This window comes from Haliaeetus albicilla, chromosome 4, assembly GCF_947461875.1.
Source record: "Haliaeetus albicilla chromosome 4, bHalAlb1.1, whole genome shotgun sequence".
Taxonomy (NCBI): Eukaryota; Metazoa; Chordata; class Aves; order Accipitriformes; family Accipitridae; genus Haliaeetus; species Haliaeetus albicilla.
The window spans coordinates 54,093,149-54,112,397 of record NC_091486.1 but is presented as its reverse complement, the minus strand read 5'-3'; the positions used below and the strand labels follow the sequence as shown (position 1 = coordinate 54,112,397).

At 63.3% G+C, this 19,249-nt stretch overlaps 3 protein-coding genes across 10 annotated transcripts; 2 read left to right on the top strand and 1 right to left on the bottom strand.

The window, feature by feature from the left end:
• The first annotated feature begins 1,086 nt into the window (after nt 1-1,086).
• ACOT7 (acyl-CoA thioesterase 7) lies at nt 1,087-7,772 on the top strand. 2 transcript variants are annotated; one of them, XM_069782885.1, is made up of 10 exons: nt 1,087-1,219; nt 2,039-2,156; nt 2,628-2,784; nt 3,322-3,413; nt 3,549-3,663; nt 4,344-4,358; nt 5,020-5,106; nt 5,905-6,021; nt 6,256-6,440; nt 7,111-7,772. In XM_069782885.1, the coding sequence occupies exons 1-10, from the start codon at nt 1,167-1,169 to the stop codon at nt 7,213-7,215; spliced, it is 1,044 nt and encodes a 347-aa protein (XP_069638986.1). In that variant the 5' UTR covers nt 1,087-1,166; the 3' UTR covers nt 7,216-7,772. The 2 variants fall into 2 exon arrangements, with proteins under 2 accessions (XP_069638986.1, XP_069638987.1); XM_069782886.1 differs by lacking the exon at nt 4,344-4,358.
• Nucleotides 7,773-8,481: 709 nt separating this feature from the next.
• ICMT (isoprenylcysteine carboxyl methyltransferase) lies at nt 8,482-12,611 on the top strand. Its single transcript, XM_069782888.1, has 5 exons — nt 8,482-8,753; nt 8,936-9,024; nt 9,107-9,276; nt 10,073-10,290; nt 11,156-12,611. The coding sequence occupies exons 1-5, from the start codon at nt 8,520-8,522 to the stop codon at nt 11,336-11,338; spliced, it is 894 nt and encodes a 297-aa protein (XP_069638989.1). The 5' UTR covers nt 8,482-8,519; the 3' UTR covers nt 11,339-12,611.
• Nucleotides 11,138-19,194, bottom strand: RNF207 (ring finger protein 207). 7 transcript variants are annotated; one of them, XM_069782880.1, is made up of 18 exons: nt 19,039-19,194; nt 18,363-18,553; nt 18,063-18,195; nt 17,840-17,984; nt 17,685-17,766; nt 17,539-17,614; nt 17,325-17,450; nt 17,150-17,196; nt 16,951-17,023; nt 16,803-16,871; nt 16,532-16,600; nt 16,295-16,416; nt 15,098-15,287; nt 14,822-15,007; nt 14,687-14,738; nt 14,477-14,594; nt 14,312-14,392; nt 13,818-14,242 (listed from the first exon to the last, which is right to left on the bottom strand). In XM_069782880.1, exons 2-18 carry the CDS (start codon nt 18,551-18,553, stop codon nt 14,062-14,064), a joined length of 1,941 nt encoding a protein of 646 aa, XP_069638981.1. In that variant the 5' UTR covers nt 19,039-19,194; the 3' UTR covers nt 13,818-14,061. The 7 variants fall into 7 exon arrangements, with proteins under 7 accessions (XP_069638985.1, XP_069638981.1, XP_069638983.1 ...); XM_069782882.1 differs by having other exon boundaries at nt 17,840-17,945; XM_069782881.1 differs by having other exon boundaries at nt 13,818-14,224; nt 19,039-19,193.
• Nucleotides 19,195-19,249: the final 55 nt, after the last annotated feature.

Here is a 19,249-nt window from a genome sequence, read left to right as displayed (position 1 = left end):
CCCCGGCCCTCCTCCCCACGGGTGTCCCGTCCTCCCCCCGCCCGCCGCCCGCCAACGCGGAAGGCGCGGCGGTGATGGGCTACTCCGACAGCCCCGACGTGCGCCTGCCGGTCCCGGCAGCGCAGGCAGGAGCGGGGGGGGATCCCGGCCGGGCTGCCCTGCCTCCTCCCGCCGCGGGGCGGGGGGGGTGTGGCGGGACGGACAGGGAGGGCGTCGGGCGGCACCGCGGGAACCGACGGCGGGACCCGTGGGCAGCGCGGGCGGCGGCGGTTACCCCGGGCGCGGTCAGGCTGGGACACCCCCGCCGTCAGCACCGCGGACAGCGCCGGCGCCGCGCCTTCAGCACCGCGGACAGCGGCGCCGCCGTCCAGCCCGTCCTGCCCCGCCGGCGGCCGGTAAAGGCGGCGGCGGTACCGGTACCGGTACCGGAGCACCATGACCCCGGTGGGCGCCGCCCCACAGCCCCTCCAGGCCCCCTCCTGCCGCCGCCGAGCTGCGCAAGGTGAGAGCTCCGGCACCCCCGGGCCGCCCCGCAGCCCCGGGACCCTCGGACAAGGACACGAGTGCCGCGGCCCCCCGCGCCCCCGGCCCTGGCCCGCGCCCCCTCCGTCCCTGCCCCATCCTGCGCTCGGCAGCGATCCGCCACTGCCTGCTCGGGCCCGCCGCCTCCCCCCGCCCTGGGACCCCTGGGCACCCCGCCGAGCTCTTTCCCAACCGGAGAGAGCCTCCAGCGCCGTGGAAGGAGGGAGGCAGGGAGGCTGCCCGCCGGCAGGTGCCGGCAGCTGCCCGTGCCGGCCCGAAGCTCGTGTCATCCGTCAGCCGCCACGCAGGCAGGGCTCACCCCGGAGCAGGCGGGCGAGCGCGGGGAGGCGGAGGGACCCCCCGTCCCGGTGGGGCGCACACAGCTCCCCGGGCGGGACCGGAGCTCCGCCCCCCGGGCCCCGGAGCTCCGCCCCCCGCCCCTCCCAGCTCCCCGCTGCGCCCCCGCGCGGCGCCAGCCGGCAGAGCGCCGGCCCCGCCCCCCAGTGCCGGCGCGGGGGCGTGGCGAGCCGCTGCCCGCCAATGGGGCGGCGCGCGGGGGGGTGGGCGGGTCCCCGGAGGGGGCGTGGCGTGGCGAGGCGTGGTGGTGCCGCAGCGCCGTTGACGGGCGGGGCGCCGGTGCCGCCATGTCGGAGCGGGGGGCCGCGGGCCCGGGGCCGGCCGCCATCCAGGTGTCCAGGTACGGCCCCGCCGCGCCGCCCGCTGCCGGGGATCCAGGGGAGGGCTGGGCAGGGGAGGGCAGGCGGGCCGGGGGTACCGCGGGCGGGCTCCGGGGCCGGGGCCGGCCTGCAACCGGGATGCTACCGGCGGTGCTACCCGCACTGCTGCCGGCACCGGCCACGCCGCCTGCACTCAGGCACTCCGCCTGCACTGGTCACGCCGCCTGCACCGGCAGCGCTGCCCGCGCCCGTGACGCAGCCTGCGCCGGGGTGACGGCACCCGGTAACCGGTGCCCTTCCCCAGTGGGTGTGAGCTGGCAGGGCGGGCAGGGCGCACCCTGGTTTTCCTGCGTTTGCCCGCTGCGGCTCCTTGGCATGGCCGCCTTGCCGAAGCACAGCTCCTCTTCAGGCCGGCACACAGCCATTGCCCCATCGCCACCGCGCCTCGCCTTCCCTCCTCCGGTTGATTATTTGCCGCTCCGGCAAAAGCCGCCGCTGCTGCTGCCAGGAAGCCGGGTCAAGCGGTGGCACGTGCCCAGCTCGTCTCGGTTTGCTGCAGTGGGGTGGTGGTGAGATGCAGTCCAAACCGAGCAGCCGGCTGCCCCCGGCAGAGGGGCAATGCCTCCTTCCACTCCCAGCGGTAATTTAGGGCGGTTTCCACCACCGCTCACAGGAAGCCGCGCGCAGGCAGCGCCAGTGACGTTGCTGGCTTCAGCGTGGTGAGATGGCCCAGCAGCTCATCTGGTAGGGTGATGGCAGTGCCTCTGGGTGGCTGCACCGGGACCCGGGCTGGGGGCACGGCAGGGGGGGTGCAAGCTCCTGTGTCCCTCTCCTGGCAGGATCATGCGCCCGGACGACGCCAATGTCGCGGGGAATGTCCATGGGGGAACCATCCTGAAGATGATCGAGGAGGCGGGAGCCATCATCAGCACCCGCCACTGCAACTCCCAAGCTGGGGTGAGTAGGCACTGGAGCACCTGCAGGGCTCCAGTTCGGTGACTCTCTGACCCCCCTGCCGTGCCACAGGGTTCTGCTGGGACGCGGGGGTCCCCCGGGATGGCTGGGCATCCCTGGGGGCCTCCCCGGTCATCCCCCCACACCGGAAGCACTCGCTTCTGCGTGCAAACCGCCGGTGGCTCTGCTGCTGCCGGGGCATGAGCCCGGTAGCCAGAAGCATCCTGCTGAAACTGTGTTTTACAAGCAGAACCATTATTATGCCGCCACTCATGGTTTAACTCCTGCGAAGGGCGAGTCAGAGGCGGCCCCGGTGCCGGTTACAGGCCGGGAAGGAAGCACAGCCACTGGCTGATAAGGCGGAGGTGGAAGTGCCAGAGCCGCGCACGGCACAGGCTGGCCCTGGGTAGCCGCCGGCTGCGGTCTTGCACGGTGTGGCTGCAGCCGCTACCCTCCCTGTCCTGCCATCCCCAGGAGCCCTGTGTGGCCGCGCTGGCGCGGGTGGAGCGGACGGACTTCCTCTCTCCAGTGTGCATCGGCGAGGTGGCCAACGTCAGCGCCGAGATAACCTACACCTCCCGGCACTCTGTGGAGGTCCAGGTCAACGTCATGTCCGAAAACATCTTAACAGGTGGGTGGCTGCCAGCAGTCCTCTCCCAAAACTCTGGGAATAACTGTGGTGTAAGCTGAGAGCTCACAGCGGTGACCCCGTCCTCCGCCCACCGTTGCCAGCAGCATGGGGCAGAGGGGAGATCTTGCCTTTTTATTGACAGTGCTGGGGGCGGCGGCGGGGGGTGGTGGCGCTGGGAAGGGAAGCCAAGCAGGCTCCCTGGGGACTACAGTTCCATTGATCACTTTTAGCGAAGAATGGCAAAACCCGCTGGTAGCTCCTCCTGCCTGGTTTGCTGCCCATGGCTGCCTTTGGCCTGAGAAAGGCCCTTTTCCTGCCGTCACTGTGGCAACCAGCTGCGCTTGCCGGGTCGCCTTCCCAAAAGCGCATCGTCACATCTGCTCTAAGCCAAAGCCCAGCAGGAGCTGGCAGGGCAGGGGGCTGCCTGCTGCCGGCGGCATCGCTGGTGTGTGGCAGGCCCCGGACTGTGGCAGCGCCGGTAGCAGGTGAAGGGCTGCTGGCGTCAGCACGGTCACCCTCTGTCCCCCTCCCCTCCAGGGGCAAAGAAGGTGACGAACAAGGCAACGCTGTGGTACGTGCCACTGTCCCTGAAGAACGTGAACAAGGTCCTTGAGGTTCCCCCCATCCAGGTAGGATGGCTCGCTTTGCTCCCCAAAAAGCGGAGCTCGCCCTCTCCGGGAGAACGGCACTAACCTAGCCCCGTCGGCACCTCTGGCTGTGCCAGTGGCTTTGCCAACCCAGTTTTTACCAGCCTTTCCTTCCAGTATGCCAGAAAGGAGCAGGAGGACGAGGGGAAGAAGCGCTATGAGGAGCAAAAGCTGGATAGGCTGGAAACTAAGCAGAGAAATGGCGACGTGATCTTCCCTGTCATCAACCCAGGTAACGCGGGCGGTGCGTGGCCTGTGGAAGCATCCTGGCGATGCTGGGAGGCCAAACCGGTCCTTGAGGCAGCTCCAGCTGTCCCCAGGCACCCGTGGCTGCAAGCGCGCGCTCCGAAACGCTGCGCTGGGGAGGGGGCTGGGATTTTGGAGCCGTGGTGTGGGAGCGGAGGGGGAGCTGGGTGGGCACCTGTGATCCCCCGCTGGGGCTGGTGAGTGGGATGGCCTCTGCCAAAACATGGTTCCTGCCACTGCTCCCTGCATCCCTCGTGCTCTTCTGGGCAGCGGGAGCTAGTTTTGCTTAGCGTAGGGTAAATGCAAGCGTTGGGCGAGGGTTTTGCACACTCTGCAGCTGCAGCCCCTCTCTGGAAGCCAGGTTTTAGCAAGAAGTTCATCGGCTGGTGTTTGAAGGGGAGGATGAGCTATGGGGAGGAGCTGGGGGTCACGCTCTCCCTAAGGGAGCGCTGGGGATACCTTTCCTATCGAAAGCATTGCCCTGGCTTCTGGAAACACAGTGGCAGCGCTGATGGCGAGCCAAAGGGGTGAGCGGCTGGTGGCCTCCAGGACTGGCCATGGTCCTTGGGCAGAGGTGGAGAGGTGGCATGTGGGCATCGTCGGGGGGGTGATGCGGGATGAATGTTGCTCAAATGCTTTTTTCCCCTCTGTTCTTTCTGCTCACAGATAGGCAGACAAAAGGTAAGGCTTCAAAGGCGCTGCCATGCGGGTGTCCTCCCCAAGGAGGTGATGCCGAGCGGTCGGGGGCTCGGTTGGTTTTTCCTGCGCTAAGCACCCTTAGCGTCTCTCTTTAGACAGAAAAAGCAGCCAACCCCGAGAACGGGTTTCCTCTGCTGGCAGTTGGAGGGTGTGATTTCTGTCGCCTGGATTTAGTGGCGAGTCAGAGGTCACCGGCCTGTGCTGGGGCTGGGGGGTGTGGGGGCCGAGGTCTTCATGCCAAGGGCAAAGTGTGGCTCTTTGGAGACGCCGCTGAGCGGCAGGTTTGGGGAGATTCAGCTGCGGCTGGTGGCCTGAGGAGGGAAAGCATACAGCCACACATCTGTCCAGTTCACTCCCGTTTGCTTTTGGGCTCTTTGAAAGCTTTAAAAGAAGAAACGAGCTGAGCTGGAATAAAATTGATGGGGAGGCATTAGAAGGAGGTGGCAGCCCATCAGGTTGTGAATAGCCTCTGCTCTCAGGGCTTCTCAGGGCCAATTTAAATGCTGATTGGAACATACTTCAGCTTTGCACAAGCCAGCCGTACGTTTTCTTCTTTCAGATGGCTTAAGACAGGGGCATACGGTGGCGTACGGGTGCTGGCCGAGCAGCTCTGACCTCCACTTTGCTCTCTTTCTCTAACCAGAGCCGCACACCGTCAGCTATAGCCAGTCCAGCCTGATCCACCTGGTGGGACCATCGGACTGCACGCTGCTGGGCTTCGTGCATGGAGGTGAGCGAGCGCTGCCCCATTCAATGGCTGGGCTGTTTTTTCTCTGGAGCGGAAGCACGGTTTGAGAGCGACTCGTGTGTCTCGGTGTTTTCGGGAGGTGGGCTCCACCTCTGAAGGCATGCAGGCCTATTCCCGCTCTCTGTAAGGTTTGGTGTTGCTTCAGCTGTGATAAAAGCTTTGTCTTTTTCTATGCTTAAAAAAAGGCCCTGAAAACTGACATACTCAAGCTGTAAATACTACAATTTTGTCATCATCTCTTAAATTGCAAATCTAAACACCCAGCGTACAATGACTGCAATTTGCTGGAGTAATTTCCTCTTGGCTGGCAGTGCCTCTTGCCTGCCAGGGAGGCAGGGCAGGGCGGACACATGGGTGCGGTGTGAGCCCGGGGAGAGGCATGTTTGCCGAGGGCCAGGACGACGCTGGATGCTGCTCTTCATCTAGTTGCATCCTTGAAAAAATAAACCCAAACCACAACAATGCAGCTTAGAGCTTTTTCCAAGCAGGAGGTTTGTGGGACTGATCCTGCCTTGCAAGGCTGAGGTTTGCTTAAAGATGTTTGGGAGAGCCAGAGCTGGCCTAAATCGTAAGCCCAGGTCTGTGAGGATGTCGCCCTGGTGGTACTCTTGACAGGAATCTTTGTGCTGGTACCGGGGCTTTCCTGCAGTGAAGATTGAATCTCTGGTCCAACTCCTCGGCGTAGCTTTGGTCACGCAAAGGCCTTGCCAACCTACGCGTGGTTTTTCCCAAATCCCACTGGCCTCCCTGAGACAGGACCCTCTGCCTCCCCCCACCCAGGTGTCACCATGAAGCTCATGGACGAGGTTGCCGGGATTGTGGCTGCCCGCCACTGCAAGACCAACATCGTCACCGCCTCGGTGGACGCCATCAACTTCCACGAGAAGATCAAAAAAGGTACCGGGGGTGGGGGCGGGCATTTTGCTGTCCTGCGGTGCCACGTCCTGGTTCCCCTGGGTGCATGCTAGGGACACAGTGGCAGAGAAATTTAGTCCCCGTTAGACTTGTCCTGTGCTGAGAAGCTCCGCTTAAGATGTGGCTTAAGCATTAAACATGCGGGGTACCCCTTGCTCCCTTCCTCTGAGCAGAAGTGGGGGCCACCTGCTTAACCGGCCCCTCTCCACTTCGCAGGCAGCGTCATCACCATTTCGGGGCGCATGACCTTCACAAGCAATAAATCCATGGAAATCGAAGTCTTTGTGGATGCTGACCCATTTGTGGATGAGCCTCGGGAGCGGTACCGTGCCGTCAGCGCCTTCTTCACCTACGTCTCCCTGAGCAAGGAGGGGAAGCCCCTGCCTGTCCCACAGCTGCTGGTAAGAGCTCTCCCCGCTGGGCTGCAAGCCAGCCGGGCCAGCCCCTCTCCTGCTCCTCCCGGGACAGACCCCAGCTGGCTTTTTTGTCCAACAAATCCTCTTCCCTTGAATTTTTCAGCAGCAAAGTATGAGCCTGAACGAGCCTTTCCAGAGCGGGCTTCAGGGTTGTTTTCTGAAATTTCTTCTGGTTGAAAATTGCCAATGTGGAGACATTGGGGGCGGGGGGTTTCCTTTCTCGCGGTTGAGGACAGGCTGCATGCAGGCTCTGCAGCTTCCTCTCCTGCCTGCACCAGAGATGCGCGGGAGGGGACCCTGAGCAGCGACAGAGGCCCCTGCGTCCCCCATCCCCGCTCTCCGTGGCATCCCTGCTCCAGCCCTCCTGCCTATTTTTAGCTCTCCTGAAGCCAGCAGGGCTTTGCTGACACTGCGCTGCTGACTAGGGGCTGTTTCTTGATTAATATTTTAGCCCGCGCAGGTCTCCTCCTGCTCTGTGCAGGAGTACCTTAGCTGTCAAAAGATATATGTCACGGAGCGCAGGTTTTCCTTTACTTTTCCTGTAAGGGGAGACACATTTCCCTCCCACACACGCTTGCAAGATGCGGCGTGGGAGAACCATGCGGCCCCAAGGCAGCTAACACCGGTGGCTTTGCTTTCTTTCTGTCACCGGCAGACGGAGACGGAGGATGAGAAGCGGCGCTTTGAGGAAGGGAAGGGCAGGTACCTCCAGACAAAAGCCAAGCGGCAGGCGCAGATGCAGCAGGCTGCCCAGCAGTGATCCCGTCCCGTGCCGCCCCGCGCTCTCGCAGCCTTCACCCGCCGAACGTCTGGGTTCCCGTTAGTGTTGTGTCTGGTCCGCGCCGGGCCTCGCACCTTCGCCCGCCCCAGCCTGCTGCCGGAGCTGCCGCGGCAGCGTGGTTGCTTCACTGCTGACTGGTTTAGCGCCCGTAGACCTTGTGCTTTAGGTGGCCTAAGCGCCCTGAAAGCTGCCGGGAGCCTTCCCGGTCGCTTGCCATTCACCTCTGGAGCCCTGTTTTCACCATTGAATCCTGTAAGCAGAACGCCTGTGCCGGAGCGGGGCAGAGGCGCGTGGCGGCACGAGGGATGCATGAGGCCGCGAGTCTTTGTGATGCTGTGTTAAACTTGCCAGTTATGTCCTAAAACTGCACACCAAAGCTTACATGCGATACTCGCGACGGGAAACGCGCCCCGGTATCGCACTGAATGTCTCGGACCATTTTGTTGACATCTCTAGGTAGTTTCTCTGTGCACATCTAAGTTATTTAAGGAATCCTGTGGCATAAATAAAGTCTGTTGTCGTTGACTGAAATAAAATGGGGGTGTCTTTTATTTTTTTGTCTCGAGCAGCAGCAATTCCGGCTGAGGAGCTTTATTTATTCCAAAAACTCGCGCCGCTTCCCCTGCCCCTTGCCTTTCCCCCAGCCCCTCCCAGGGTCCCCGGAGTGGCACAGCAGCCTCCCGCCCTTGTTTTGCAGAAAATCTGCCTCTTCTAACGGGAACCCCCGACCGGCCCCCGCAGTTGGGCAGCTGGTCGCTGCGGCGGGCAGCCGCCCGGTGCGGCTCGCAGCCCCACGGCCACCCTTGCCGTCCCGGGACCGGCCCCTGAGGGCCCCAGGCAGCTCGTCACCCTGGGGCCCGCAGGCCGGTTTCCTCCACTCCCCCGCGGGGTACACCACGTTCCTGTGGGCCTCTCAGGCGTGGGGCAGGGGCCAGAGAGAGAGGGCCCCGGGGCCGAGGCCCGACGCCCTGGCCGGGCCCACAGCGGGAGAGGGCGGGCGCGCAGGCCGCAGCCCGGCGGGTGGTGAGGGGACGGTGGCCGGAAGGTTACAGCCCGGGCCGGGAGCGGCGCCTTCGCCCCTCGGTGCTCCGGTCTGCGACATTAAACACCAACCGAAAGAAAAACCGGCTCCGGGAGCGCCCCGCAGCCCCCGGCGGCGGCGGCCAGTGCGCCTGCGCGGCGCCGCTGCTGCCCGAGGGGAGATACTGCGCCTGCGCGGGGCGCAACTCTCGCGAGAGCGGCGCGGCTGTTGCCCGGGCGACGCGGGCGGGGCGGGCGCCGCCATGATGGCGGCGGCGGCGGCGGCGGGTCCGCGGCGGGGGCGGCTGGGCCGGGAGGCCCGCGCCAGCCTGGCCGCCTTCTTGCTGGGCGCCTCGGTAGCGGCGCTGCCGGTGGCTCTGGGCTCTCCCTCCGCCCTGCTGGCCGCCCCCGGCCTGCGCGGCCGCCTGGCGCTCGCCCTACACGTGGCGGGCGTCAACGCGGCGCTGCTGCTGCTCTACCCGCGACCGCTCTACAAGGTGCGGGGCCGGTGCGGCGGGGGGGGAGGCCCCGGGGGGGCGGCGGCAGGGAGGAAGGAGGCCTCGGGGTGGGGGGGGGGCGACGGTGACCGGGAGACCGCGGGCCCGGGGGGAAGGCCGCGGCGGGGCCCGGTGGTGGCGGTGGCGGCGGCAGCGCCCTCGGGCCCTTCCTCTGCTTGCAGATCGCCATCCGGGCCTGCTTCCTGGGCTTCGCCTTCGGCTGTGGGCTGCTGCTCAGCACCGGCCGCTCCGCCTGGCGCCACTTCGGATGGTAAGGGAAGGGCCCGGGGGGGCCGGGCGGTCGCGGCGGCCCCCGGCCCTGGCAAGCTTTCCCTCCCTCTCTCCCGCCGCAGGTACATGTGCTCCCTCTCCCTCTTCCACTACTCGGAGTACCTGGTGACAGCCATCAACAATCCGCGCAGCCTCTCGCTGGACTCCTTCCTGCTCAACCACAGCTTCGAGTACAACCTGGCTGCCCTCTCCTCCTGGGTGGAATTCACGCTGGAGAAGCTCCTCTTCCCAGGTCGGCCACCCTGTCCCTCCCTGCTGCTCACCCTCCCGCCTGCCGTCCCCTGGCTCTGCCCGGCTGCAGGGCCCTTGCCTGGGGCCCACCAGCCCAGCAACAGAGCGCTGGCGACCCCCGCTTAGCTGACCCGTGGCGGCAGCAAAGGAGGGCTTTGATGTGGCCTTAATCTCTCTGTGCTCAAAGCCTCCCGGTTTCGGTCTTGGGGGGCGGGGGGATGCCAGGCCATCTTTGCCGCGTAGCGGGTCTTCAGCCCTTTTCTGCCTGCATCTTTCAAGCTACTTTGGTGGTACAAAGAAGGACGCTTCACTTACGTCTAGGCGTCTTCTTTTGACCTGGAATAAAATCAAATCGGCAAAACCTGTTGCTGTTTGCCCAACCTGGGGTGCTTCCTTTTCTTTGGGAGAGGGGAGGTGTTCTTCCCTGCTTTTTAACGGCAGCACGGGCTGTGAAGCTCCCCGTGTCCGGCCTGAGCGCATCTGCTTGGCTGTGCTTTACATTGGCTTTACTCTACACCGAAAAGCCAGGCTCTGCCTCAGCGCTGGGTTCCCCTCAGGGCGATCCACCGCGAGGATGTCCAGACTCCGCGTCGGGGGTGACTCTGTGGCAGGGGACGCTATTTTCATTTGTTTTGGTGGCGGGACAGCAGCATGTGGAACGCTGGCTGTGTTTTACATGTTGTCGTGCTTTGAGACGTGGGGGAAAAGCCCACCTGCCGACCCAAGCCCCTGTGACCCCCCGCACCGCGAGCGTGACCTGTGCGAACCTGTTGTGACCCGTCCTTATTCACTTGCAGAGCTGAAGCAGATCACCTGGCTGAGTACTGTAGGGTTGTTGATGGTGATCTTTGGGGATTGTCTGAGGAAAGCGGCCATGCTCACAGCTGGCTCCAACTTCAACCATATTGTTCAGAATGAGAAATCGGATACTCATACTTTGGTGACAAGTGGGGTGTATGGGTGGTTCCGGCACCCATCTTACGTGGGATGGTTTTACTGGAGTATTGGAACACAGGTACCGTATACAACGCGCTCAGATACTTCCGTGTTATAACCCGGGTCTTTCTTCTTAATGCTGCCCCGCACCTGTAACGGGACTCAAACTGCCGGCGATCAGCGGTACCGGTGGCCGGTCGCGGGTTTTGATGCCTCCTGCCTCCCACCAGCATGCCAGGGGCCAGGGAACCCCGAGCGCTCAGGCCCACGCTGTCTTGGGGGAGACCCCATCACCTTAATTTTCTGTGTGGAATAAGCAGGGGTGGCGGGGCCGGGGTTTGAGCCAGAATGCCCTCGAAGGCTCGGGGTGCGATCTGCTGCTAGCCTAAAGCTGGTGTCTAGAGTTTCCTTGCATCCCTGTGGGCAAAACGCCTTCCATAAGTGGTCAGACTCAACCTTGCTCCTGCCAAATACCGGTCCTGTGCCACGCTGGCAAAGAAAACTCCCTCTAAGAGTGCCCAGGGCCCCGGCCAGAAGGTAAACTGGAAGCCAGCTGCGGTCGAGCTGTAACTCAGCGCTGCCTCAGTCGCGCTCTTCTTGTGGTTGGCTGGTGGTTGGCACTTGGTTTCATTTCTCTGGAGAGAGACGGTAAAGACTGCACGTGGAGTAGTGTGGCCATGCGTGGGCTCTCTAGAGCCAAGGCGCTGCTCTTGGCCGGGGCAGCAGGAGCCGGCAGCTGCCCATGGGCTGCTTTCTTCATAAGCACTAATTTCTCCCCGGAATGAAGTTCCACAAAAGGTGCTGGGATCTTTTCTTTTCTTTGGAGACCATTTAGACAGACCTCATGGCAAACTTAATGAAGGGTGATTAGCATGTGGGGGCGGGGGGCAGCCTCGGTCTCTTTGGGAGGCGAGGGGACGCTAACCGCTGGTGTCTGTTCGCAGGTGTTACTCTGCAATCCCATCTGTATGGTGGGCTACGCGCTGGTGTCCTGGCGCTTCTTCAGGGAGCGGATCGAGGAGGAGGAGATCACACTCATTCACTTCTTTGGAGAAGAGTACCTGGAGTACAAAAGGAAGGTGCCGTCGGGTCTCCCTTTTATTAGAGGAGTCAGAGTAGAACTGTAATGCAGGCGAAAACCGAACTGGCTGAGCGAATGCCCGGCTCCAGGCACTGCACGGCAAGGGATGTTGCATGGCACCGGGAGTAGCCCGGTGGTATTTCCCGGCCGCCCGGGAGGAGCTGAAAGGGCTGCGGAGCTCGGCAGCCCGCCGCGTCGCTAGCAGATCAGAAGCTTGCTCGTCCTCCTCGAGATAAGTCCTTCGTTGCACATTCAGGGATCTTCCAGATCACTTAGCCTGTAGCGACCCTAAAGAGAATTGAACCCTCCTGCCTGCAGCAGCTGCAGTAAATGCCTCTGAACCAGTTCTTCCAGAGAACAGGTCTGTCCTCCCACCCCCATGCAGGAAAGGCGCCGGTCAGCGGATTGGTCCTATGGCATAATTCGATTTTAAAGCTTTTTGACCTTGCAAGCCAGGCGGTGTGGCTTTAATCTCTTTAGGCCTGATTCTGCAAGCTGGCGCCCAGGCGGCTCACAGGAGTGGGCCTCCAGCTCTCCGCTCTTCAGGTGCAGGGGCCACCTACCCTCTGCTTGCTGGAGAGCCGGTGGCGCGGCACCAATTGGTTCTCTCCCAGGCGTTAACGCTCACAGGGAGGATTCTTCTGCTCGCCTCATGCCGCTGGATCACGAGTGCCTCTGTGAAACGTGGCAGGGGAGTGAGCCCGCTACTTCCTCCCTCGGGGGCTGCCGTGAATTTGGGAGTCACCGTTTCAGCCGCCGCTTTCCTGAGCCTCCCTGCCGCCACCTCTGTTCCCTCTTCCTGCTTCCAAATCATGCTGCTTCCTAGCCTGCCAGGCTGCCTCCGTCCTGCAGAGATCCCAGGATTTTGGGTTGGGAAAGAACCCCAGCTGCTGGGCTTGCCGAGGGCTTTAGCGCTCGAGATTCTTGCCTGCTTTTTTAGGCGAAAGCTGGGATGTCGGTGCGACTAGGAGATGCTTCTAGGGAAATTCTCCAAACGGGGAAAAAAGTTTGGCTAGCTAATGCTATTTTAAACGTTACCATTTTGGAAATGGTTCCTACTCGAGCTTTGTGGTATAACTTATTCTGTTGTTATATACCAAAGAGGTTCACTGTTTTACTGAGTTTTACATTATTCTTCCTAGCTGGAATGGAAACGAGTTGCTTGTCAGTTCACGCTTTGGGCTTGCGGTGTTCCTTGGTGAAGGTGCTGTGGTATGGCTCAGGAAAGGGGGCACTGATGGATATTGCTTCAGTTTTGGTTTGTTGTTTTGTGTTTTTGTTTTTTTTATAAAAAAACAAGTAAAAATATTGCCAACTTCTGCCTGGTGGTTATTTGGAGACCTCTTGAGGTGGTGGTGACAACATCGAAACTGGAATCCTTACTTTTACAATTCCCAGTGGGTTTTCAGAACGCTCCAGTGTTGGGCTGAAGCAGGACCACGACTCACCGTGACTTATGGGGCTGCGCAGCCTCAGGGACAAGGTTAATTCTCTGTCTCTCCTCACTTAACCAATGCAGAGTCTTTCCTCTGCCGAGTTTGCTTTGTATTGCAGAGCGTGTTCTGCACAGAGCATTGGCTTTATGCCTTTGCTGGTAAATTGTCTTTTACTGAGCGTGGTTTTAGCTTGGGAGAAGAGAGCAAACGTGAAAATACACCAGCCTGATAGCACTGATTTCTCCGCGTAGTCACTCATAGGCCCCTGCTCAGGCTTTTCTCTGCCTCCAGCGCACATCCTCATGGAAGCTGTGACCTGATGTTGTAGCCAGCATGTCTCAGGCAAGTTAATTTTTAACTATTTTTTTTGTTTCTGCCGTGAACTTGCAGAAATGTACTTTGAAAAAAAACCAAACAAAGCAATCATTGCTTGGCTTTGACATGAGCTGACAACAAAAACTAAGCTTTATTCTCAAGTCCTTTGTAGTAAATGCACTTTGATCCTAATTTACGGGAGCGTGCCAGTGCTACCTCTGACCCTGGTTCCAGCTGTGCGGCAGCAAGGTCTGCCCAAGGCAGGATACATTGGCACCAAAAGAAAGGGATAAACTTCACCTTGAGCAAAACCTTTAGAGCCCTCTCGGTGCTTTTGAGACCAGCAGCCTCTCTAAACCTTTTATTTTCCTGAATCCTGTGACTGGAAGCTTGGTGAGGAGACAGGAGCTCACCAGGCATGTGGAGGGTGTTGGAATCTTGAGTGAAAAGCCAGAGTAAGCTGCCAAACCCTGTCCTCCTGTGCTGCAGGAGTTGGTAAGTTTTTAAATAGTGCAGGTTCACAATGAGCACAGTGCCTCTTTCTAGCACCCTGCCTGTGTTTTTGCTCTGCTGCCTGTCGGCAGTTCACAGGACACTCCGAGACCCCGCGGTGAGCTCGTGGAGCTCCTGGCTCTGCCCTACACCAGGGTTAGTTGTTGGGTTTTTTTTTCCGCCCCCCCTGCCACATTTGCAAACTTTGTGGTTTTGAGAGTGGCTGGATGCCCCAAGCCGGCAGGCCCATTTTGCCCAGAGCCACAGAACCAAGTGGACACGTACAGTTGCATGCTTTTATTTCACCTCTAACACACAAGAGGGAGAGTATAAAGACAACTATTTTTTCAGATGAACAAAGCCGCCCTAAGGCAGGCTTTTGATATGCTGCAGACACTGTGTTCCTCAGGCTGTGTTTTCCTGCCTTCGCTTGTGGCACAAGGCAAGAGGAGCCGGTTGACAACCGGGGCATGGCGCTTGTGCAGCGAGCGCCAAGCGGCTCCATGCACTTGCTTGGCATCGGGCTCTATGGTGCAAGCTCTTTCTGGGCGGTGCTCTCAGCCCCGCTTTTCTGCTGGCCCCTGCAGCAGTGTTTGCTTTTTGGGGAGGGCTCTCCGGGGTCGCTGCTGGGCACGTAGCCCTCCCCAGGGCTGGCCGGAGCCCCCTCCTTGCCACCGGCCAAGGCGTCTCTGGGGAAGGGAAGGTACCTTGGCAGGGTCAGCGGCTGGGAAAGGGCGCAGAGGGAATTTGGCACCCTGGTGCTTGCTGTTGCCTACCTTGGCTCCGCTTTGCTGTCGTCACAGATCTTGAGCAGCATCTGTGCCTGTTCCTCCTTGGGCTCCCGGGGTTCCTGCAGCCTGCGGCGGAATGGGCGTGAGCCACGGCTGTGTCCGCCATGACCACGTCCTCCCCAGCCCCAAAAGCCTCCCCATGCCCCTCACCTGGGCTCCAGCCGCTCCTTCACCTTGGCGATGGAGCGGACGTAGGGCGCGATCTGCTTGGTGATGGTGGTCAGGCAGCTGTTCTCCTGCCGTAGCTGCAGCAGGTCATGGAGCTGGGCTGGAGGGGCGAGAGGAGCGGGCTGTGGCCATGGCTGTTGCCCCGGCACAGGCATAGGAAGTTTGGGGCCAGAGGAGTGGGGTCGCTGGTACCTTCGTAGATCTCCTGCTCGTTTGCCACCCGCTGGTACGTCTCCTCCCAGACCTGGAAGGGGGGAGAGGGAGCCAGGCAGCGTGCCGTGGCACGGCACGGAGGGACCCTGCTCTGCCAGGGCGCGCTGACTGTACCTCCTCAAAGACGCTGCGCATCATCTCCACGGCGGAGTAGTGAGCTGCGATCTGCACATCCATCTGCAGGGACTTCTGCAGGATCTCACTCATGATCTCTGTCTTGATGAGCGAGTGGTGCTTGGTGAGGTCACGGTGCAGCTCCTGCACCTGGTCCTTCAAGCCTTGGATCTCCGTCTGCAGCATCTGCAGGGGCCAGGAGGCACTGCCATGTGAGCAGCACCCTCCTGTCCCATCCTGACCCGTCCCAGACCCGTCCCAACCCACGCTCCCTACCCGGTAGGTGTTCTCATAGTTGCGGCAGTGCTCGGCAAAGGGGGTTTCGCGCCCCTCAGCCAGCAGGACCTTGGTGCTGATGTACCGGTGCATCGTCGGCTTCCGCACGATGGGGCCAGTGGACATTTTATCACCAGTGGGGGGGCAGCTGGGCACCATGAGGGTCTTGGAGCATTGGCCACCGGGGAGCCTGCGTGGAGAGGGTGACAACGGCGTACTGCAGGCGAGCAGTGGTGGTGCGAGGTGCCAGGGGCCACGCCGCCGGCTCAGCCCTGCCACCCCTCGCCCCTGGGGTGCCTGGGGACGCACCAGCCCTGCACGTCCCTTCCCTCACCCAAGCACACGGGGACAGTCGGAGGCGCCTTATGCTGCCCCGAAAGTCAAGTTTCCATGGGCAGCTCTCCTGATGCCCACAGCTCTGTGACCAGCTGCGGCACGGAGAAGGCAGGAGCCGAGCTCGGCATGTGCCGCCTTCTGAAGGGAAGGATGCGGCTCGCTCCCTCACCGCTGATACCTCCTGGCCCCTTGGCAGGCGCCACTGCCCCATGCGTCTCCCCCCATCCCGCAGCCTCTCGGCGCTGCCCACCGCCCCGGCTCTGCTGCCCCACCGCCATCAGTCCTACCGTGCAGCGCCGCGCTCCCCCTGCCTGCGCCGGGGCCAGCAGCCCCCAGGAGCTCAGCCGCCCTGTGGCACTGAGCCTGGCCGGGGGTGAGGAGTGGTCCCCATGGGGCAGCAGTGCCCGTTTGTCCTCTCCGGCCGGGAGCGCCTGGCAGGGCCGGTGCTGCCGTGACATCAACGGGCCTAAATATATCCTGGGCGAGGAACGGCCGGGCACTTCCCTGAAATTCTGATAAAAATAGTGGCGGGCAAAGAGGCTGCGGCGCCGCGGCCGTGCGGGCGAGCAGGAGCTGGCCCCGGCACAGCCCTCCGGGGACCGTGGCGGGGGGCCGGGCTGGGACGCAGGGCGCAGGGTCACCCAGGCACCCTGTTGCCAGGCCTGCTGCCCACCCACCCGCCCGTCCCGCTTCCCAGAACTGTCACTTGAAGCCCCCGTGCCTGTCGTTCGTCAGCGCAGCTGTGCTCCGCGCTGTTCCCGCGCCACCGCCGAGGTGACGGGCTCAAGGGCAGCAGCGGGGGCAAGCTTGGCACGCGTGGCAGGATGCGCCCCAGTGCCGGGTGTGATCCTAGCACCTCACATGTTCGTGCCAGCGATGCCAGGACCGATGCCGCCGGCGCTGCCCACCACGGAGCGACGGGGGCTGAGCATCAGCAGGGGCTCCAGGCAGCGGGCAAACTCTGCCCGGTACTCGCTGTTAATCTGGGGGGCGAGATGGGGGCGAGCACCGTTGGGGCCAGCATAGAGCCGGCAGCCGGGGCTGCCCACGGGGCACTGCGGGCAGGGGCTCAGCCCCAGGCGGGCGGCAGGGCTCTACCTTGCTGGTCTGGGCCGGCCGCAGGCGGTGCGGCAGCTTGACGATCCTCTGCAGCCTCTCCATCAATTGCTGAAAGGCAGCGGTGAGGCGCGGTGAGGGGTGCCTGGCACCCTGCCCGTGAGCCCGGCACCGCCGCAGCATGCACCAGCCGCCCCGTAGCACCGTGGTGGGATGCTCCAGCTGCCTCGCAGCACATTGGCGGGGTGCACCAGACGCCTCATGGCACCGTGGCAGGATGCTCCGGCTGCCCTGCAGCGCTGGCACTACTCACATAGCCCAGGTCCAGGAATTCAGCTTTGTTGGCAGAGCTCAGGAATGCCGAGCAGGTCACCAGGTGGACCTGTGTGCGTGGGGGGATGTCACCACCAGCACCCATCCGGGCCATGCCAGCCTGGCCCCTGCCTGGCCCAGGGTCCTACCTGCAGGGTGGGCAGCAGGGAGGCGAGGTGGGCAAGCTGCTCCTTGAACGCCTTCTCCTTCTCCTCGTGCTGGCTGCAGCAGAGCGGGACTTGGCACAACCTTTGTGGGGTGCCGGGGAGCCGTCCGGCCCCAAGGCACGCCAACACGCCCCAGGAGGGGGGACACCCCTGGGAGGGGGCTCAGCCCGCAGCCCCTCACCTCTGCACAGCTTTCAGGAGCGCCTTCTTCCTCTCGGAGAGCTGTTCCTGCAAATGACACGGCCGCCCTGTGCCCCGTAGCTGCCCCAGTCCCCTCCCGCTGCCCTGGCTCTGCCGTGCCCGTGCGTTGGGCACCCGTGGGCGCAGGGCACCATGTGCCGGCAGTTGCCCCGCACCTGCATGCGGCCGAAGAGGGAGTTGATGGCCGCCTCCTCCTCGCTGGCACTGTTGCGCACCTCCTCGATCATGGCCTTGAGGAGGACGATGGCCTCACGCGTGGAGGTCTGCAGCTCCTTCACGGCCTGCCCGGGGGCAGCGGGGTGGCTGCGGCGCTGTGGGCAGCACCGCACCCCTATTCCCCCCACCCTGAGACGCGCTGGCCCTGCTCACCATCACCGCCTGGTCTAGCCGCTGGCAGCCCTGCATGTACGCCGTCTCGATGTCGATGCAGTGCGCTCGGCTCTCCCTGCAGGCACAGGGGTCAGGGCACGGGACGGGATGGGGTGCGGGGCAGGCACGGGGCCGGGGCTGCTCACCCCTGCATGTCCCTGAAGCAGTTGATGCAGAGCATGGACTTCTTCTCGGTGGAGAACATGATGTAGGGCTCCTCGTGCAGTGCTGCAAAGGACGGGGGTGTCAGGCAGCCTGGCGCGGCGTGGCGCGGCACGGTGTGGTGCGGCACGTTACTCACGGCACTTCTTGTGGATGTCTTTGGTGCGCTTGGAGAGGGAGACAATCTCGTGGCGGGCGAACATCTTGGCACGGTGGGTCTCCTCGCGGCACGGGGCGCAGAGGGGCTGCCCACAGGTGTTGCAGAAGTACATGGTGTCCAGCTCCTGCGTGGCGGGGGGGGTGGCTGGCGGCGGGCACAGCCCCGGCAGGGGTCCCCTGCCCGCCCGCCCCGCTGCCCTCACCGCCTTGGCGCAGCGCCGGTCGCAGTTGGCGCACTGCACGTCCTCCTCGCCGTCGGCCGAGCTGTCCACCAGGAACTGCAGGAGCCGGTCCACGGGGGGCAGCCCCGTGCCCCCCCTCACCACCGAGGGGTGCCTGTGAGGATGGGGACAGGGACAGGGATGGGGACGAGGTGGGGACACCCGCCCAGGGCAGGTGGGGACACCTTTGGGGAGCAGCGGGAGCAGTGCCAGGCCAGGCTGCCAGCCACGTGCTGCCTGCCCTGGTCCCGGCGTCTCCCCTGGGCAGGATCTGTCCCTTACCCGCAGAGTGGGCAGCGCAGGCGGCCGTCGCTGGCGCGGCCCCGCAGGCAGCTGGCACAGAAGTTGTGGTAGCAGTCGAGCAGGCAGGGGTGCTGGTAGGGCTCGTGGCAGAGCAGGCAGACCAGCGGGTGGCAGTTGGCCTTCTCCAGCTCCGAGCAGCTCCCCAGTGGGGAGAAAATGCCACCGGCCATCTGTGGGGCAGAGAGCGGCCCCCCACGCGCCGCTTCACCCCCTGCACCACCTGGAGGGCCCCCTGTGCAGCACCGTGGCTGCCGCGGAAAGGACAAATCCTGCCCCCCCCCAGGGGCCTGTGAGCCACTGCCTATTTTTAGGTTATGAGCGGCACGGCACAAGGCTGCCCCGAATGCGCCCCTTCCCCCTGCCATCGCGGGCCAGGGGCAGTGGGGCCGGCTGGGATGGCCCCTGCAGCGGGGGGTCTCTTGGGATGGGGTGTCCCCTGCAACAGAGCATCCCCTGCAGCAAAGCGTCCCCCAGGACAGGGGTGGAGGGGACCCCAGGGCTGGGTGGCCCCCAGGAGGGAGCGTCCCCTGCAACGGGGTCTCCCCTGCCCTGGGATGTCCCCCGCGACGGTGGTCCGGCAGCGAAGGCAGCCAGCTGCCCCGTGTGCTGGGGAGCCCCCGGCCCAGGAGGCACGGTGGCCGGGCGAAGGCTTTACCTCTCCCCGTCCGTAAGCCGGGGGATCGGCCGTGCCGTGCCGAGTCGAGCCGTGCCGCTGCTCCCCGGGCGCCGGCTGGAATGAGAGCGATGCCGAAGCGGCAAGACGTGGGGCCCCCTGGCACTGCCGGACGGCTGCCACGCCACGGCCCAAAAATAGCCCTGTGGCAGGGCCGGCCCTCCGGGTGCGGGGACGGTGGGGACAGGGAACT